General features: G+C 40.3%; 1 protein-coding gene across 2 annotated transcripts in view; it reads left to right on the top strand.

Annotated features, from left to right (window-relative positions):
* The window catches only part of SNTG2 (syntrophin gamma 2), a 1024184-nt gene that overhangs the window by 989907 nt on the left and 15198 nt on the right, over positions 1–19079 (top strand). Inside the window, exon 17 of one of the 2 annotated variants that reach the window (XM_073674231.1) lies at positions 622–724. The exons of the other annotated variant lie outside the window; for it this stretch is intronic. Coding sequence (XP_073530332.1) covers positions 622–648 — 27 coding nt within the window. The 3' untranslated portion in view covers positions 649–724. Of the gene's footprint in view, positions 1–621; positions 725–19079 lie in introns of those variants that run through there. 2 annotated transcript variants of the gene reach the window in all.

Genomic DNA, 19079 nt, shown 5'->3' with positions numbered 1-19079 from the left:
TCCTGGCGCTCGTCCAAATCGCTGACACCTGGTTCTCCTGACTTCCGGCCATGTGACGGCACCGTCACATGACCGGAAGTCAGGGGAATCATGAAGGTGCTGCTGCAGGAGCGCAGCGCAGCGCTGAGATGTCCCGCACCCGGCGCTTAGCATGGGGCCGGGGGCCCCATGAGGAGAGAGACGCATAAGAGGGGGGCCCCCAACGGGGCTCTGAGGGGGCCCCTACCGGCCGGGCCCCATACTGGAGTCAGGGCAGTCATGCCCTGATGGCGGCCCTGCTGGAGGGGCCCCCTCTCCCTCGGGGCCCCCGTTCAATGAACCGGCTGCACGGGCACCCCTGCCCAAGACAGCATGCATGTTGCTGGGAGTAATTGTAGAACCACACACAGAAATGACAATATGGCATAGGCTGGTTAGTGGAGTTAGGAAACACAAGGAGTTCAGTTTTTGACCCATTCAGTTTTAGTGAGAGGGAGGGCATAATATTAGAGACAGCGGAAAGATAATTACTGGTATTTTGTAGTAATGCAGGGGTGATGTCAGGAAATAATGTGTATAATTGGGTGTCATCAGCATAGAAATGGTACTGAAAAACAAATTTACTGATTGTTTGTTCAATAGTGTATACAGAGAAGAGGAGGGGGATAGGACTGATCCTTGAGGAACCCCAACAGTAAGGGGAAGAGAAGAGGAACCATCAAAGATACAGTGAAGGAGCGGTCAAAGAGGTAGGAGGAGAGCCAGGAGAGAGTGGCATCTTTGAGGCTGATAGAACGGCTGATAGTGAGGAGGAGCTGGTGATCGTCAGTGTCGAATGCTGCAGAGAGATCCAGGAGAATCAGCAGGGAGTAGTGACCATTAGATTTAGCTGTTAATAGATCAAGAAGAGAGTGGTCTGTGATATAGCGGATTAGACGGAGTGGACCAAGCGTTCTAGGTGTTTAGAGATGAAGGGAAGATTGGAGACAGGTCTGTAGTGAGCAGCGCAGTTCTGGTCAATGGATATTTTTTTTAAGTAATGGATATATGCTGGCGTGTTTACATGAGGAGGTAAAGATGCCAGATGAATGAGAGAGATTAAATATTTTAGTTAGGTGAGTGGTGACAGCTGAGGAAAGGGACTGGAGATGATGTGGGCGAATAGGATCACTGGTGTAGGGTAATTGGATGAGAAGATGCAAGGAGCCTGGTCACCTCTTTTCCCGTTCAAAGACAAAAAGTGAGCTAGTTGCAGTACAGAAGGGAGGAAAATGCATGATATTAGGGTATAGAGGGGAAATTTTCTATAGGATATGGTCAATTTTTTCTGTAAAAGAATGTGCCAGATTGGGAACCTGCACTCTTGAATTGAGGAATAAATGAAAAGTATCAAATAGCCATTTAGGATTGTTGGATAGTGAGGTGATGAGGGTGTTGAAGTAGGTTTATTTGGAGAGGTGAAGGGTAGAATTGTATGGTTAAGATATTAAATAACTGTCGATTGGTCTGCATGTGGGCTTTTGACAGCCACAATCAGCCAATGTAAATGCAACCTAAAGGATGATGTGATGCCGAGAGCGATGATTTTCAGATTGCTTAAAAATCACTTCGCCCATTAAATTATCTCTTTCTTTGTTGGGTAATTGTTAACTTTTTTAGATCAGCCAATAGTCAAGAAATAAGCATTCCCAGGAATGCTCCTAGAATATTATCAACTATTGTAAATGCACCTTAAGGGGTTATTGCCACCTTCATAAATTGTTATTGTCAGGTAGTACTTGTAAATACAAGCTATTTTAAAATTTACTGCTTCTTAAAATTTTTCTTTAATTTACAGTCCATTGCCTTGGACACAGACCACTGCTACTAGATATTAATTAAAAACGGCTAATTAGAGGATATACATTCAAAAAACATCACAGAGGAAAAAAAACTGCCTTACCAACACCAAGTCAGATTATCAATGTACTAGCAGGATGCAGCAGACCCCCCATGATAAATGTGTGACTGGCGTCCTATGCAAGCTCCATCTGTGAGCATGTTTAATACTACACAGCCACCCCTTCCATGAACTGGTAGGTTTGTGAGGGGCTGTTTACATCAGTATTTTGCACCTGTGCTGCCCCCGCCTTTATTATGGGGTGTCTGCTGCATCCTGCTAGTGCAATGCTAATCTGACTTGGTGTTGGTAAGGCTGTTTTTTTTTTCCTCTATGATGTTCACTCCTACTAGACAGCAGAACATTTGCAGTGCTTATAAGCTCTTTTGTATTGAGCTTGTAAGCACTGTTTTGAACTTGGCTAAAATCACTGGAGCACGCTGTTACCTCCCAATCCCAGCCAGTTTCAGCTCAGTGCTTACAAGCAAGACAGCAGTGGTGGTCGTTCTCCTAGGCAATGAGCTGTAAACAAGCAGAAAAGTTTTAATATCTCAAGAACGAATGCTAATTTTAGCAAGCAGTTAACGACAAAAGCACTTGATTTTTTACAATTACTATCTCACAATATTCATTTATGAAGATGGGAATTACGCTTTAAGATAAAGGTTCATTAAAACAGGTTTTGATAAATATACCAAACAATCTAGATTGTCATTAGATATCCAGCTCTCTCACATAATTGCAACTTTTTGAAATGTTATGTGAATGTAAAATGAATAAATAATCCAAAAAGAAAGAAACATCTTGTGTTGTCCTTTATGCTGTGTTATCTAGAATCGTCAATAGCTTTCAAGGGTATCTAGGTTTAATAAGGTTTATGAAATGGCTGAAACTATTCACCCATTTCTGGTTTTGGCTTACAAATACTGATGTAAAATACTGACCAAATACTGAACATGTGAATGTGGCCTTTGGGGGATTTTTCCTGACCAAAATGCATAGATTGTGTGTGTGAATAAAGTGCAATTTAGGGCCCCTTTACAAACCTGATTCCTTCTTCTACTCTAATGTGGTTCCAATAATGCAGAATACAATTCGCTTCAAGGACATACCCACTGTAAAAATACACTCCTGTTCCTTTAGGGCATACATTTTGTTTTCGGATCCACTTTTGGAAAGAGATTTAATGGAATAAGGGGGGGAGGAGCATGGTTGGAGAGGAGGAGTCTTAGAGCTGCTAAGCGGGAGTTGAAGTTAATGTCATCCTGTAGCTCAAAGGAAGGTAAAAAATAATCTCCTGGCTACAAATTAGCAAATAAACTGGCATCATGATTAGGGATGAGCGGACCCGTGGAAGTTTGTTGGGTTTGACCAAACTTTAGTCTAAAGTTTGGATCAGATAATAGAATTTTACCCGAACTTGAACTTGAGCCCGGACCTGTTAGAAATCAATGAGGACCCGAACTTTCAAGATGGAATATCTCTCTCTGTCTCTTTCTCTCTCTCCTCACCAGACTCCTGAACTGTAAAATAGACTTCTAAGAGAAGTTCGTGTTCGGAGCTCAGCAGCGGACACAAGGTGTCTGGTACGAACCCCAAACTTTATTGTTCGGGTTCGCTCATCTCTACTCATGATCAGACTGGTAAATCACAGGACACAATAGTCCAAAATGAAAAAGTGTAAAATGTATGAATGTAACTGAGGTGGGATAAAGCAAACGACACTGCTAGACTATTGCTGGTGGTTAGTAAGGCTAAGTTCAGACAAGCACATTTTCGATCTGGATGCTATCTGAGACTACAAATGGTCAGCACACAAACTAATAAAAGCCTAACGGCCTATTTAGATGAGTGATTTTCCCATTTGAAAAAAGTCGCCCAATTTTCAACATTTTCCAGTCGAGAGTCTGTGCTTAAAATTGTGCTGAAGACAAATACATACTCTGTTTTTTTGGCAAAACTTTCATATTGAATAAAAAAAAGAATGCATGATAAAATTAAAGAAATATTACATGCAATTTTTCAAGCTTTTGTTTTCAGGTTTTGCAGTAGTTTGTTTAAGTGTATTTTTGTACCTATGTTTTTTGCTTACATTTTTTTTAGCTGGGCTTTTAAAATCATCTGATTCATTGACCACATGATTAAATAATTCCTCATTGAATCACATAAGTGGCAATGCCGAAACATACCAAATGTGGCCAACAAAATACCATACTGTACCTATATTAGTTTGCATTTTGCATCAAAAGTCACAATCTCAAAAAAGTCAAGCGAAAAATAACAAATACAACAACAACAAAAAATGAAGTGTGTTCTTTGTGCATATTCCTATTGAGTCCCAGTAAATATCTAGCTGTAGTGTTGTGGGTATAAAAAAAACTAGAAAAAATAAGAGAAAAGAGAAAACTTTGTGAGTGCTCATTGGGTCATTGTTCCGTTTTTGTGCCTTAGCATATGAGCATTTTGTAGGATTTCTTACATGCAATGCTCATGCAGAAGCCTTGGGTCAATTTAGCAGCAGCAAAGCTAGAATAGGAAAAACTGGTCCAAGGTGAAGAATCACTAAAGTTACACTGGTCTCAAAGACTTATAACAAAGTCAAATAAGATTTCTGGATAACACAAAATTTACTATTGGAAACAAAGCCAAATTAATCTGAGAAATTGCTCATTTAATAGGCTAATTGAGAAAGATGCTCACAAATTGAATTAGGAATAATTCATGTTCCTAAAAGCAGTCTGACACCTGATTCTTTCCTTGCCTCCTTTGCATTGCCCATTACAGGACACTTAGTCAATTAGGTTATTGGTCTATATATGTTTCCATTAGGAATTCCTTACAATTTAATTTCTCCATTGTTTTTCCAAAATCCAAACTTCATTGAGTTTTGAAGCTGGCAGCATATTGCTACAATTTCTATTTTCTATTTATTACTAAAATCTCTTTAACTGTAATTTTCGTTGTATTTGTTATTACAAAAATCAAGTTTTATTAAGTTTGGAAATTAAAGGAATTATTTTCTTTGCCCTTTGGCAATTGGTATTGTAGTTTTTAATTCTATACCAAATTATAAGTAAACAATTGCATTAAAAAGGTTTTACACTAATTTAACATTGATGACCTATCTTTGGGATAGGTCATCAATGTCTGACCGATGGGGGTGTCAGCTGTTCTGTGTGCTGGCAGCAGCCGGACGTGCTCAGTTACGGAGCTGCTCTGTCTACTGATAGTGGCCATGGCAGGGTACTGCACATCAGCTGCTATTCAAATCCATAGGTGGTGGATGTGCAGTACCTGGCAGAGGCCAGTGTCTGTAGAATGATCAGCTTCGGAACTAAGCACTTCCGGTCATAGCCATCACTGAGAACAGCTGATCAGCTGGGGTGCCAGATGTCTCATTCCCGATTTCAGAAATTGATGACCTAAGTTGAGGATTGGTCATCATGGTTTAAGTAGTAGACAACCTCTTTAAGTTAAAGATTTCTCAGGTGGGGTCCTGTAGTGCGGCAGTTGCGTACAGTTGAAAATCAATCCCCTATATAGCAGGACTACTTCACTATTACCAGTATCTTGTGCCCTGATTTGTCCCTACACAAGGAATTGCATTTCCATCATATGCTTTCGCTGCATCTTAGAACCCTAATGTAAGTTACTCTCAGGATCTGATAAAATGGCTTAATACACATGCTTTTCCATCCTATTTAGTAAAGCTTAGCACAATCAAATAATGTACTTCTCAGAAACACTCTTTCCAGAACAGAAGTACTGGGTAAAGGAAATTTCCAGGAAAATTTGCCACAAATCTGAACTACTAATTATTTTGCTGATGCGCTGTGTTTTTGCCGCCATTGATTTGCATTGGAACGCATGGATTCCGCATCACTGCATCTGAACATGCGGATTACATGCGTTTCAATGTGCGGATGGTACCAGGGTCTGGAGGAGAGGAGCGAAGCAAGACTCCGAGAGCCATCGGAAGGTAAGTATAGATTTATTTTTTTATTTTTACCATTCTTTGGGGTCACACTATATAAATCCATGCCGTTTTCATGGATTTATATAGTATGACCAAGTTGTCAAGCACTTTCCAAGTGATGCTAAAATCGCTTGGAAAGCGCTTGTCAACCCGCATGCGGAAATGCATGTGAAGAACGCTTCACATCCGCTTGTCCCTGGCAGGAAAAACGCATGTACAATCCGCATGTACAATCCGCATGCGTTTTTTTCTGCCAGAGAGATGCAGAAACGCTCAGGAAAAAATCCTGAGCATTTCTGCATCGTGGGCACATAGCCTAAAGGTAAATGGCAAAAGTAAAGTGCTTGTTGTGTAAGGTCCAGCCATCAGGATTATAAATAGGTGCATTCGAATAATGCTGCATGAACCAGCCACCAGCCAGTATTTGTACAAATACTGGCATTGTCGGATTGGGGTGCCAAGGGCCCATCAGTAATCAACTCCAGGGCCCCACTTTTCAGCTACATGCAAATGTGACATTATCCTCAATCACAAATTTATATAACAATGAACTGGGTAGATAAATGAATAAGTTGCTGTACATAGTATACATAGTGATTCATGTACAGTACAGACCAAAAGTTTGGACACACCTTATCATTTAAAGATTTTTCTGTAATTTCATGACTATGAAAATTGTACATTCACACTGAAGGCATCAAAACAATGAATTAACACATGTGGAATTATATAGTTAACAAAAAAGTGTGAAACAACTGAAAATATGTCTTATATTCTAGGTTCTTCAAAGTAGCCACCTTTTGCTTTGATGACTGCTTTGCACACTGTTGGCATTCTCTTGATGAGCTTCAAGAGGTAGTCACCGGAAATGGTTTTCACTTCACAGGTGTGCCCTGTCAGGTTTAATAAGTGGGATTTCTTGCCTTATAAATGGGGTTGGGACCATCAGTTGTGTTGTGCAGAAGTCTGGTGGATACACAGCTGATAGTCCTACTGAATAGACTGTTAGAATTTGTATTATGGCAAGAAAAAAGCAGCTAAGTAAAGAAAAACAAGTGGCCATCATTACTTTAAGAAATGAAGGTCAGTCAGTCCGAAAAATTGGGAAAACTTTGAAAGTGTCCCCAAGTGTAGTTGCAAAAACCATCAAGCGCTACAAAGAAACTGGCTCACATGATGACCGCCCCAGGAAAGGAAGACCAAGAGTCATCTCTGCTTCTGAGGATAAGTTTATTTGAGTCACCAGCCTCAGATATCACAGGTTAACAGCAGCTCAGATTAGAGACCAGGTCAATGCCACACAGAGTTCTAGCAGCAGATACATCTCTTCAACAACTCTTAAGAGGAGACTTTGTGCAGCAGGCCTTCATGGTAAAATAGCTGCTAGGAAACCACTGCTAAGGACAGGCAACAAGCAGAAGAGACAAGTTTGGGCTAAAGAACACAAGGAATGGACATTAGACCAGTGGAAATCTGTGCTTTGGTCTGATGAGTCCAAATTTGAGATCTTTGGTTCCAACCACCGTGTCTTTGTGCGACGCAGAAAAGGTGAACGGATGGACTCTACATGCCTGGTTCCCACCGTGAAGCATGGAGGAGGAGGTGTGATGGTGTGGGGGTGCTTTGCTGGTGACACTGTTGGGGATTTATTAAAAATTGAAGGCATACTGAACCAGCATGGCTACCACAGCATCTTGCAGCGGCATGCTATTCCATCCGGTTTGCGTTTAGTTGAACCATCATTTATTTTTCAACAGGACAATGACCCCAAACACACCTCCAGGCTGTGTAAGGGCTATTTGACCAACAAGGAGAGTGATGGGTTGCTACGCCAGATGACCTGGCCTCCACAGTCACCAGACCTGAACCCAATCGAGATGGTTTGGGGTGAGCTGGACCGCAGAGTGAAGGCAAAAGGGCCAACAAGTGCTAAGCATCTCTGGGAACTCCTTCAAGATTGTTGGAAGACCATTTCCGGTGACTACCTCTTGAAGCTCATCAAGAGAATGCCAACAGTGTGCAAAGCAGTCATCAAAGCAAAATGTGGCTACTTTGATGAACCTAGAATATAAGATATATTTTCAGTTGTTTCACACTTTTTTGTTAAGTATATAATTCCACATTGGGTTAATTCATAGTTTTAATGCCTTCAGCGTGAATGTACAATTTTCATAGTCATGAAAATACAGAAAAATCTTTAAATGAGGTGTGTCCAAACTTTTGATCTGTACTGTATATAGTGCCAAGAACTGCTCATATAAGAGTGTGGTGGCCACTATTGCACAGGGGACCTCCAGAGGATTCTCCTGTTCTCCTGTGGGCCAGTCCAAGCCTGAGTACAGGTACAAAGTGCTACTGAATGCACAAAAGAGAGAACAGGGGATAGTTGGATTAGCTAGGTGAGGTGATAGGCTAGTCTAAAAAATGTGTTTTTAGGGCACTCTTGAAACTGTGGATATTGGGAATTAATCAAATAGCACTGGAGTTGTGCAAGTTCTGAAGATGATTGTGGGGAGTTTGGATTATAGAGAATGTTAGTCTTAGGTGATTAGTGGTGATAGAAATGAGGCAAGAGACGTAGAGCAATGCAGAACTGTGGAGCACATTGTGGGTAACAGTGAAAAGTTTGTATTATACTCTTTTGTGGATTGGCATCCAGTGCAAAGGCTGGCACAGGACAGAGGCATCGGTGCAGCAGTTGGATTGAAATATGATCCTGGCTGCTGCATTCATGTTGGATTAGAGCGGGGAATGTTTAGTAAGAGGGAGACCAATTAGTAGAGAGTTGCAATAGTCCAGACGAGAATGAATCTGAGCAACAATAAGAGTTTTTACAGAATCAAAGATAAGAAAAGGTTGAATTCTAGAGATGTTTGTGAGGTATAGGGGACATGAGCGGACAAGTAATTCGATATAAGGAATCAAGGAAAGATCAAGTCAAATATAACGCCAAGATAGCGGGCGTGATGCTTCATAATTATGGTAGAACCATACATGGAAAGCAAAGAATCCACAGTAAAATTAGCATCAGTTGCAAGCAGATTTTATTACAGATTTTGATCCAGAATGACTGTGAATCCATGGAGGAAATCAGAATTCAATAAGCATACAAGCATTCTGCAGGTATGACAATCCATAGCATGTTCTGATTTCTATATGGACATTTTTCAGTACATTTGGATGGGCTTTATTTTCTTGTACTATAAGTTGCTGCACATTTGTGGATTGAAATCCACACTACAAATCTGCAGCAACTCTTCTATGTCTAGACATTCTAAGGAGTACTATATTTTAGCCTTTGAGCACATCTCAACTTCTGGTATAATTTATTTATGATTTTAGGTGAAAAATCTGTAAAGTGTGATCCCAGCACTCACATGTGAAATAATTAGCTGTTTATTGTTATCTCAATATTACTATTGAAAAAAGGGCAGGAGGGGCTGAAACGCCTGATGACATGTTGAGACAACAATAAACGGCTAATTATTTCATATGTGAGTGCCGGGATCCGACTTGGTTTGATCTACATTTCCTCCACGTGCACCACAAGAACCATACGGAGTGCTGACTAGCCTGCCTTTTCCTTAAAAATCTGTTGATAGCTTCCACTGGAAATATTGCTAAAATAAAAGGACAAAAATTGTTGAAGCCTAACAGTATAAATACATACTGTGGAGTATACATATATGTGATGAATTTACCAAGATCAGTGTTTTCTTCACCTGTCTTAGTGCAGAGTACAGTAGAGTAAAACCAAATAATTACACAGGGTGTAATTACTAACTCCATCAGCTTAACTGTACACACATAGTATAATTGTTCTGTACATTTTTAAATGCTACTCTTTTTGATGACCCTCCTCATTTTATTATATATGTATACAAGTAGTGTTAGTTCAGATTGCATGGCAAATATTTGACCTTCGAACTTGGTGGCAAATTTATGTACTAATGTAGTCATAGAGAATACTTTCTGCGATACAATAGATTGGCTTGCTATGATACAGATTGAGATAAAAATCAATCAAGACAGCGCAAGGAAAGTTGCAAAAATATGATACATTAGGAAAATGTATAAGGAATTTTTAAAGTCAATTTTGCTAGTGGTGGCTTTTATTTGCTTCAAATTTATCAAAGTGCTGCTCAATGTTTGCTAAATTTGATGCAACTTAAAGTAACACTACTGAACAGAGATGAGCCGATTGTTGGAAATTCAAATTCACTAACTTTGCTTAATTTTCCCAAAGAATTTGATTGGCAAATACATTTGCTGCAAATCCAAATGCTGAAAAGACTCTAATTGCCTGGAATAAAACGAGTACAATACTCTAAGGCAAGGATGTCAAACTCAAATACACAAAGAGCCATAATGAAAAGCTTAGACAAAGTCGAGGGCCAACCTTGATATTTATATAAAAAAAAATGTCTACAATTGATGACATTTTCCTTATAATTCTTTTTTTGCTCCCCCTTCTTCCCAGAGCCATATTTTTTATTTTCTGTCAATATGGCCATTTGAGGGCTTATTTTTTGAAGGATAAGTTGTAGTTTTTAATTACACCATTGGTTTTACCATATCATGTACTGGAAAATGGTAAAAAAAATTCCAAGTGCGGTGAAATTGTAAAAAAAGTGAAATTCCACAGGTCTTTTTTTACCATCTTCACTAAATGCTAAAATTGACCTGCCATTATTATTCTCCAGGTCATTACGAATTCGTAGATACCAAACATGTATAGCTTCTTTTTTATTTAAGTGGTGAAAAAATCCAAAGTTTGTAAAAAAAAAATGGCGCCATTTTCCGAGACCTGCAGCGTCTCCATTTTTCAGTATCTGGGGCCGGGTGAGGGCTTATTTTTTGTGTGCCGAGCTGACTTTTTATTGATACCATTTTGGGGTAGATCTGATGTTTTGCTTTATTGCATTTTATTGCAATGCTACAGTGATTTGATTTTTTTTCTTGCTACACCGTTTACCGATCAGATTAATTATTTTTTTATATTGATAGATCGGGCGATTCTGAACGCGGTGATTCCAAATATGTGTATATTTGATTTTCTTTTAATTGTTTTATTTTGAATGGGGTAAAAGGTGGATGATTTAAACTTTTATATTTTCTTATTTTCTATGGGAGACTAGAACTGCACTTGTCTGACTGCCTCTGTTACACACAGGCGATGATCAGATCACCTGTGTGTAGCAGAAATGCTGACTTGCTATGAGTGCCGACCGCTGGACAACGTTCATATCAATCTGGCACTGACAACTGCAGGGGTCTCCTGCAAATTCCAGGTTGTCATGCCAACCCATCGGCAACCAGCAGTCATGTGATGGGGTTGCCGATGGGCAGAGCCAATGACACGCTTCCGGTAAGGGCAAGATAAAAACCACTGTCAGAGATTGACAGCAGCATTTAACTAGTTAACAGCCACGGGTCTGGATTTGGATTCCACCCGCGGCTTTTGCGAGCACATGTCAGCTGTACAGATCAGCTGACATGTGCCTGGAAAGGTGCGGGCTCAGCTTCGGAGCCCTCACCAAACAAGGGAATATAACGTGTGTTGTACTATTACGGCACATGTCATAAAGGGGTTAATTTTTTCATATAGAAACAAACTGAAAGGGGTTGTCCCACGAACAACCCTCTGCATGCATGGTGTGATGACCCTACTGTACCCCTCTTCTATCTCCAAAGCAAAGTATGCTGCCCCAACACAGTATGGTTCCCCAACTGTAATCCCACACAGCCATCCAGACAGTATAATTGCCCCCACATAGTGTTCCATACAGCATAATTCCCCCACATAGTAGTGCTTCATACAGTATAATTGCCCCCACATAGTAGTGCTCCATACAGTATAATTGCCCCCACATAGTAGTGCTCCATACAGTATAATTGCCTCCACATAGTGCTCCATACAGTATAATTGCCCCCACATAGTAGTGCTCCATACAGTATAATTGCCCTCACATAGTAGTGCTCCATACAGTATAATTGCCCCCACATAGTAGTGCTCCATACAGTATAATTGCCCCCACATAGTAGTGCTCCATACAGTATAATTGCCTCCACATAGTGCTCCATACAGTATTATTGCCCCCACCTAGTAGTGCTCCATACAGTATAATTGCCCCCACATAGTAGTGCTCCATACAGTATAATGGGCCTGCATAAAATAAATAAATAAATACTTAACTCTCCTCGATCCCCCACTGCTCCGGTGCATCTTCTGATCTTCTGCACTGCTCGGCACAGCAGGTGTGTTGTAATGATATCATCGCACTCGCTGCGCTGAGAAGTCAGACACAGAGGGAGAATGATGGTGGAGGGAGCTGGGCAAACTTACCTTGAGGGCCAGAATTTTTCCAAGAGCCGGAGTTTGACATGTGTGCTCTAAGGTCTCCTTTGTATGTGTTGAACCCATTTCGAGCTCAGTAGTGCAAACACAGCCTTATTAATGACCAAGTGATCTCAACCTATCTGGTAAGGGGAAAATGTATGGCAACAAATGATAACCAGCAGCATATTTAAACACACATTGCAGTTTTAGACCTTGTAGGCTACTTAAATTGTACAAAATGTTACAACAATTATCCCTTTTTAGAGGTAAATGCCTGTCTCTGCTGGTGTTTATAGACAGATGATACAAATAAAAGAAGCTGTGCCTTTATCACGTGGAAGTGCAAAAATTATCCCAGTTTGGGGAGTATCAAGAGCATTGCTCTTTGCTAAATTAAGTGATAGCTTTTTCATATCCATGTAATAATTATACTTTTATTTTTTGGAGACGGAGCAGGTGTCCTGTTTTGAACACAAAGACGTAATGACCGAAGCCGTATGGTAGATAGGTCAGTGCAGGCAAGGAGTTGTCTGGCAGTGCAGTAGTGGCAGCTCCAGCATCAGTAATACTACAGTAAAGATGACATTTTGAACAGGAACTAGATGCCTGGATGGGCATGAGCCATAGGCACTGGTGACAGCAGCACGGTGTACAAGATAGCAAATGAGAGGAAGCGTTGACTCTGCAGGGGGCAGTTAGTGGACACATGGAGTTAGCAACCATCTGCTGTGCAAAATCCTCACCATTTAGGGAACACAATTTTTCTGATAATATACCAAATGATGCTAAGTTTGATAATTAGCAAATCAAATGAATTTTTATTTGATATCATTTTAAACATTTTTCCCCCTCTGATTCGCCCTGTTCAAGGACACTACTCACAGGGAAGTGTTGATTTTGTATAGATTGGAGAGAGCTATCATAGTCCAAAATTTAGTCGGAAACTGTACCCTGTGCAAATCCTAACAAGGAAATAATAATAAGGAAAGCGATTTTACTGCTATTGTGCCAATTCCCCCTCCCCCCCAAATTTTTTAACAAAATTGAAAACAATTGAAAACTTGATGAAAGAAAACTGCAGTCATAGTCATGGTCATGCGAGTAAAATAATTTTGGTTTGATAACTTTCAACAATTTTGCTTTTTCTGACCTGGCTTGCATGTGGGTTGCACATGTGGGGGAGAGTGGTTTCTCCTGGTCAATCGTTCACTGTGCAAAAACTTCACAGATTAGGAAACAATACATCAATTTTCCCACCCCAAACATTTCTTAACAATTTGGAAAAAAATATAATTTTTTTTAAAGAAAATTTTTACTTATGAAATTCAAAGACTTTTTGTTTGATAATTTTAAACAATTTTGCCCTGTCTCACAAATCTGATGATGATTCCACTGGTAAAATTCACCCGTGAGACAGTTACAATAAGTTGAACTTTACCCAAAATTAGAAAACTGAATTGCATAAAAAAATTGGTGAAAGTAGCACGATAAATTTTGTTGTCGAATAAAATTTCTGTTTTTTGCCCAAACATGATAGGGGCGGCTTTTTAATTTAATAAATAATGGTGGTTAAGTATTTTCCATTGAGCCTGAACACAAGCAATTATTTTGCAAATGTCAGTACAAACTAGGTAGTCTGGTGTCAATGATGGTGAACTTGGACATGTAGGAGTACAATTTCCATGTAATTTAATGACTGAATTCATGTTTCTAGAGCACACAAAAGGAAAAATGATGATGCAATGGAGGTAGAGATGGAAGTGTATGGAAAGCAGTAGGTGACAGTGATGATCGGGCTGATGACAACGACAAGGCATTACATTTGGGTGCAGAGAGATTAAAAGGAAGTACAATTATGAGGAGAGGAATGAGGACAGCTTTAGCCTTTCACATTTTGCTAGTCAGTTTACCTACATGAGAAGTTGATGCCATGTCATGTGCTGGCTGGAGTAATGTAGTTCCTAATTGATCTGTACTAGGATGTACCAAGCTTATTTTCTAATAGCATAGTTTGTGCAATGCAATAGATTGGTCCTCAGTAGTGATGAGCGAGTATGTTCTGTTAACCCTTTCGGCGAGTATGCTCGGGTGCTCGCCGAGTATCTTCAGCATGCTCGGGTGTTATGTTTGAGTCACTCCGTGTGCATGATTTGCGACTGTTTGACAGATTTAATACATGTGAGGAATGCCTAAGAGACAGGCATTTCTCACATGTATTAAAGCTGTCAAACATTTGCAAATCATGCTCACAGAGTAAATCAAACATAACACCCGAGCACCCTGAAGATACTCGGAAAACACCCGAGCATGCTCGTAAATCTCCAGTAATGAGCATGCTCACTCATCACTAGTCCACAGGCAATATGGAAAAATATTCTCACACATATGACCACAAAGGCCACCACAATGACATTCAGATACTGTTGAACCTACATCAACAGTCGAGGCATCACCTGCTCCAGAGCTGACTGCAGAACAAGCAGATTTTGCCCAAAACAATATTTTAGCTACATATCACCTGCGTTGTGTATCATTGAAGCCAACAATCTCCTCTTCTGATAACATCACCTCCTCAGCACCACTGTCTGGTTCGCAGGTCTTATGTACCACAGAATAATCATCATCATAATCCCTGACTTTGCTGACAGTTGCATTGTCATGGGAAGGGGCCAGTCCTATTTAACCCCACATCTTTCTCTCCACATCTGATTCCCACTTCAAGATTTGCTTGGGCTCAAAGCAATACTAAAACTGAACATGTCTTTACTACCATGGCATGCAGAACTAGCAACACAGCTTGACGTTAAATCATGTTCCCATCTCCTCCAGCCCAATATCATCCTAGAATAAAAGCTGATTGTTAATTTCATCCAATAAATCAACTGAAAGAAGTTGTTCCAGTGTAGTATGTCCATTATCCTCTGGAGATCTGTGGGTTAGGGCACTATTGAGCAGAACAGAAACAGGTGTCATTAATGGAATGGAAATTCCAGTCTATTGAACATTATGTGTGGGAAGCGGTGGACTGAGCAGAACACTGACTTCAGCTGTTGGTGTTGTTGACTGAGGCTACATCATTCTGCTGTGATTGAGATGAGTATGTGACCTACATTCCATTATACCCTTTACTTCCTCCCCATTAATACACTTACTAGAGGAAAAGGATGCCAAATGTGACATGGATTTGGTACTACTACTGCCAAAATGGTTGCTGCCAGCAGTGTCGGTAATGTTGCTGCTTTTAGTGGCTCCAGTTTTTTTTCAGTTTTCCTTTCTATTACACTAATACATCCATTGTTCGTGCCACATTTTGGTTTAATGTACATTTTTAACAAAAGTATTATGTTTAATTTGTGTCCAAAACTATGTTACTAATCTTAGACAACCTAGGAAAAATGTGAAATCAACTAGAAATGCACGGTGGAGTTCAAGTGACTGACAAAAAGGATAATTCAATAGCAATTTACCCTTAATATCGGTGTAGCATGTATGTGTCTCTAATTTGATCATTTAAACAGGTGTGACAAAACAGTCCTGCACAATTCAATGTCTCAATTTACAGCAATAATTTGCAATTTTTTATGCAATAGATCACACTTGTCATGTGGTATACCAATATCAAACTGGAAAATTAAAATAGGTGTGCAAAAAGTAAAAACGTGTATAACTGTCATTTTTTATTTTAAATTCTCCTCCTCCTTAACAAAAATTGTGATATTTTACCATTCAACAAAAATGTAATATAGGTTATGCAACCCAAAAATACCACAAAGTAGCTATACATTGATTCGTTCACAAACAAAAATGAAAATGTGCAACAACATGCAGTATTCACAGCCTTGGATTTTGTTTTAGCTGTAAAAATAGCATTGAGGGGTTTAACACTGCCCTCCTTGATTATAGTGTGTGAAAAATAAAAAAAATGCTGTCATTAACCAATTAAGCCCCGAGGGTGGTTTGCACGTTAATGACCAGGCCAATTTTTACCATTCTGACCACTGTCACTTTATGAAGTAATTACTCTGGAACGCTTCAACGGATCCCCCTGATTCTGAGACTGTTTTTTCGAGACATATTGTACTTCATGATTGTGGTAACATTTCTTCGATATCACTTGCGTTTATTTGTGAAAAAAATGGAAATTTGGCGAAAATTTTGAAAATTTTGCAATTTTCAAAATTTGAATTTTTATGCCCTTAAATCAGAGAGATATGTCACACAAAAGAGTTAATAAATAACATTTCCCACATCTCTACTTTACATCAGCACAATTTTGGAACCAAAATTTTTTTTTGTTAGGGAGCTATAAGGGTTAAAAGTTGACAAGCGATTTCTCATTTTTCCAACCAAATTTACAAAACCATTTTTTTAGTGACCACATCACATTTGAAGTCACTTTGAGAGGTCTTTATGACAGAAAATACCCAAAAGTGACACCATTCTAAAAACTGCACCCCTTAAGGTGCTCAAAACCACATTCAAGAACTTTATTAACCCTTCAGGTGCTTCACAGGAATTTTTTGAATGTGGAAGAAAAAAATGAACATTTAACTTTTTTCTCAAAAATGTTACTTTAGACACAATTTTTTATATTTTCACAGGCGTAACAAGAAAAAATGGACCCCAAAATTTGTTGTGCAATTTCCCCTGGGCACGCAGATACTCAATATTTGGGGAAAAAACACTGTTTGGGCGCACGGCAGGGCTCGGAAGGGAAGGCGCGCCATTTGACTTTTTGAATGTAAAATTTGCTTGAATAATTAGCGGATGCCATGTTGTGTTTGGAGAGCCCCTGTGTGCCCAAACATTGGAGCTCCCCCACAAGTGACCCCATTTTGAAACTAGACCCCCCAAGGCACCTATCTAGATGCATAGTGAGCACTTGGAACCCCTAGGTGCTTCACAAATTGATTCGTAAAAATGAAAAAGTGTTTTTTTTTTTTCATTTTTTCATTTTTACGAATCAATTTGTGAAGCACCTGGGGTTCCAAGTGCTCACTATGCATCTAGATAGGTGCCTTGGGGGGTCTAGTTTCCAAAATGGGGTCACTTGTGGGGGAGCTCCAATGTTTGGGCACACAGGGACTCTCCAAATGCAACATGGTATCTGCTAACAAATTGAATGGAAAATCAGCTCAAATTGTTAGCGGACACCATGCTGTGTTTGGAGAGCCCCTGTGTGCCCAAACTTTGGAGCTCCCCCACATATTACCCATTTTGGAAACTAGACCCCCCAAGGCACCTATCTAGATGCACAGTGAGCACTTGGAACCCCCAGGTGCTTCACAAATTCATTCGTAAAAATGAAAAAGTGAAAAAAAAACACTTTTTCATTTTTTTGAATCAATTTGTGAAGCACCTGGGGTTCCAAGTGCTCACTATGCATCTAGATAGGTGCCTTGGGGGGTCTAGTTTCCAAAATGGTGTCACTTGTGGGGGAGCTCCAATGTTTGGGCACACAGGGACTCTTCAAATGCAACATGGTGTCCGCTAACAAATTGTCGGCTCAAATTGTTAGCGGACACCATGTTGCGTTTGGAGAGCCCCTGTGTTCCCAAACATTGGAGCTCCCCCACAAGTGACCCCATTTTGGAAACTAGACCCCCCAAAGGCACCTATCTTGATGCATAGTGAGCACTTGGAACCCCCAGGTGCTTCACAAATTGATTCATAAAAATGAAAAAGTGAAAAAAAAAAAACACTTTTTCATTTTTATGAATCAATTTGTGAAGCACCTGGGGGTTCCAAGTGCTCACTATGCATCTAGATAGGTGCCTTGGGGGGTCTAGTTTCCAAAATGGGGTCACTTGTGGGGAAGCTCCAATGTTTGGGCACGCAGGGGCTCTCCAAACGCAACATGGCGTCCGCTAACAATTTGAGACGATTTTCCATTCAATTTGTTAGGGGACACCATGTCGCGTTTGGAGAGCCCGTGATGTGCCTAAACAGTGGAGCTCTCCCACAAGTGACCCCATTTTGGAAACTATACCCCTCAAGGATTTTATTAAGGTGTATAGTGAACATTTTGAACCCAGGGGTACGACACAGAATTTGTTTACATTAGGTCATCATATTGAATAAGTTGTCATTAGTCTTGAGCGCAAGTGCTCGCTACTTGAATTTGCATCGGGTACTCAAGTATGCACCATGTACAGTCCCTGCTCCGCATGTTTCACGGTTATTAGACACCCAAAAAAAAAACATGCGGGGATCGCTCGTGCATGGCAGGCAATCCCCGTAAAGTTTTTTTGGCCGCGAAGCATATGGGGCAGAGACTCGAGCATGTCACTCAAATACCCACGATACTCAATGCATACCAGAGCACCCGATGCAAACTCAAGTAGCGAGCATTTGCGCTCAACACAAGTCGCCATATCGTCATCTTTTTTTCTTACTTTTGAAAAAAATCCCAACCCCATCACAACCCTAACCCTAACCCCAACCCTAACCCCAACCCCAGCCCTAATCCTAGCACAACCCTAACCGTAGCACAACCCTAACCCTAGCACAACCCTAGCCCTAGCACAACCCTAACCCTAGCACAACCCTAACCCCAAACCCAGCCCTAACCCTAGCCCAATCATAACCCAAGAGTTTATTTTTGACGCCATTCCTTGTGCGGTATAAGTGATTAGACGACTTTATTCTTCGGGTCAGTGTGATTACAGCAATACCAGAATCATATGGGGTTTTTATGACTGACAGCTGTCACACACTAAAAGACGCATTTTTTGTAAAATCTAGTTTTTGCATCGCCATATTTTGAGAGCTATAATTTTTCCAGATTTTGGCAGACAGTCATGTGATGGCTCGTTTTTTGCGGGATGACTTGACGTTGTTATTGGTGCCATTTTCAGGCACGTGACATTTTTTGATCGCTTTCTTTTCCGATTTTTGGGAGGCAG

This window comes from Phyllobates terribilis, unplaced genomic scaffold, assembly GCF_046119375.1.
Source record: "Phyllobates terribilis strain yellow unplaced genomic scaffold, ASM4611937v1 Scaffold_3__8_contigs__length_932513732, whole genome shotgun sequence".
Classification (NCBI taxonomy): Eukaryota; Metazoa; Chordata; class Amphibia; order Anura; family Dendrobatidae; genus Phyllobates; species Phyllobates terribilis.
This window is presented reverse-complemented; position numbering and strand designations above follow the sequence as displayed.